General features: G+C 38.5%; 1 protein-coding gene across 1 annotated transcript; it reads right to left on the reverse strand.

Annotated features, from left to right (window-relative positions):
- Positions 1-878: 878 nt before the first annotated feature.
- LOC130934362 (uncharacterized) lies at positions 879-1,589 on the reverse strand. The gene has a single exon (XM_057863940.1). It carries the CDS (start codon positions 1,587-1,589, stop codon positions 879-881), a length of 711 nt encoding a protein of 236 aa, XP_057719923.1.
- Positions 1,590-1,903: the final 314 nt, after the last annotated feature.

The following is a 1,903-nucleotide window of genomic DNA, read 5'->3' on the forward strand; positions in this document are numbered from 1 at the left end:
TCTTATTGACATATAGGCCTAGAAAGTCTCCTCCAAGCATCAAGCAATACACTGCTATGACCTCTCATTATTCCTTTGTCCTTGATTACTATTTTTTTCTATAAGCTTTAGTTCAGTGTCATGTGTAACAAGCTCTTTTCTTTATTTATGCTTGACACATTATTCACTATAGACACTTGGCTCACATTCCTTCTTAGAACATTGATGCCCAGCACCTCTTTGGGTCACTAAATGTCTTGTAACTAAGTTGCTTCTGATAATGGATTTTCAGTTGATAATCCCGGGTTAGTTAACCCAAGTTACCAAGTGTTGATGCACTCCAACGAACTTAATAATCCAAGCAGATCCTAGTACAAAGACACCATAGGCATATATTCTAAGGTTCAAGCTATTGGTGTCTAGCTTTATTCTTTCTTCCCCTTTTGTTTTCTCTGCCGCCATTTTTGGCTTTTCTCATTCTACTTTTTTTTTCTTTTCAACCAAGGACTTTTATTTTTTGAGATTCATAGACAGTGAGCTACTTTCTACTTAAAAGGAGAACAGTTTAGTCCTTTTATTCACTAAAAGTGAGCTACCACACAATCATACATACATGCCACCACTTACTATTATTTGACTTCTAGCTAGCAATGAACCATCTTACTTCATGTTTCAAACATTTCTTTTATTGAATTGAAAAGATACAGGGGACAAAGCATGCATTAGTTAAGTGAAAGTAAACACACAAGCACACACTTAGACTAGCTTACTTATTGCAAGAACGACAAACATAATGCAAAGATTACTACTTGAAATGACTACTAAAGATGCAAAGACTCTTAAACAAACAAGATGCATGCTTTTTCTTTAGAGTGATGAACAAGGAGCAGGTCCACCTTTCAATTATCTTGCTTTTTCTTTTTCTTTTCATTTGCTTGATTTCTGGTGTTTCTTGTATCCACGTCTGTGTTTGTTGACCCTCGCCAAAACCCAGCTTTGTTCATTGTTTCTTCCACTCTATCTTCAAGTCCCATAGCCTTGCTTACTTCTTTCTCACTCCTCCTTTTGAAGTACTCATCAAAAGTTGGGAATGCTGGCTCCATATTGTGTAGATGATCCACAATGTAGTTCAATTTGATTTGACTATTTATGTTATAGTCAGCTTGGACTTCATACCTTGCATCTTGAAGGGTTGTGAATTCCTTGAGAGCTCTCATGTTCTCGGCTTGCATTTGGGCTAACTTATCGAATGATTCATGAGATTGAAAAGCTTGCTCCTCTTGTATCACTAGGAATTTTGACTCAAAATCCCTTTGTTGACTCATCATTCTCAACTGACATTCCTCTTGTCTTTGTTGGTGTTTCTTGTACTGCAAATGATACTCTTCTTGCCTCTCTTGAAGTGCCATGTATTGTTGTGACAAACTCTCAATTGCTTCTTGCATCTGAGTCATGTCCATGTTGTTGTGTGGTTGGAATTGTTGCTGTTCCTCTTGTTCCTCTTGTGACTCTTCTTCCTCCCTTGGTTCTTCTCTTCGCCTTCTTCTTTGTGGCCTTCGGCTTTGCTGTGCTTCCGTAACAATCATCATTCTTTCAAAGGTGATAGGCATGCCCGGATTCAATCATGTTGGGTTCTCGTCCTCCATTGGTACCTTAGCTTTCATGCACAAGCGCATAATGGTACTTGGGTAGTGTAGCCAACCTTCGGCCGAATTCTTCTCTGCAATCCTTTGAATATCACTTGCAATGATCTCGTGAACCTTCACTTCTCCTCCCATTATTATACAATATAACATGATAGCTCTCTTCTTGTTGACCTTCGAGTTGTTCATTGTGTCCAAGATCGATCTCTTTAGTAGCTCATACCAACCTTTTGCTTCAGGGGTGAGATCTCCTCTTCTCAAGTATTGGTACTTGTTTTTAG

This window comes from Arachis stenosperma, chromosome 6, assembly GCF_014773155.1.
Source record: "Arachis stenosperma cultivar V10309 chromosome 6, arast.V10309.gnm1.PFL2, whole genome shotgun sequence".
In the NCBI taxonomy this organism is placed as follows: domain Eukaryota; kingdom Viridiplantae; phylum Streptophyta; class Magnoliopsida; order Fabales; family Fabaceae; genus Arachis; species Arachis stenosperma.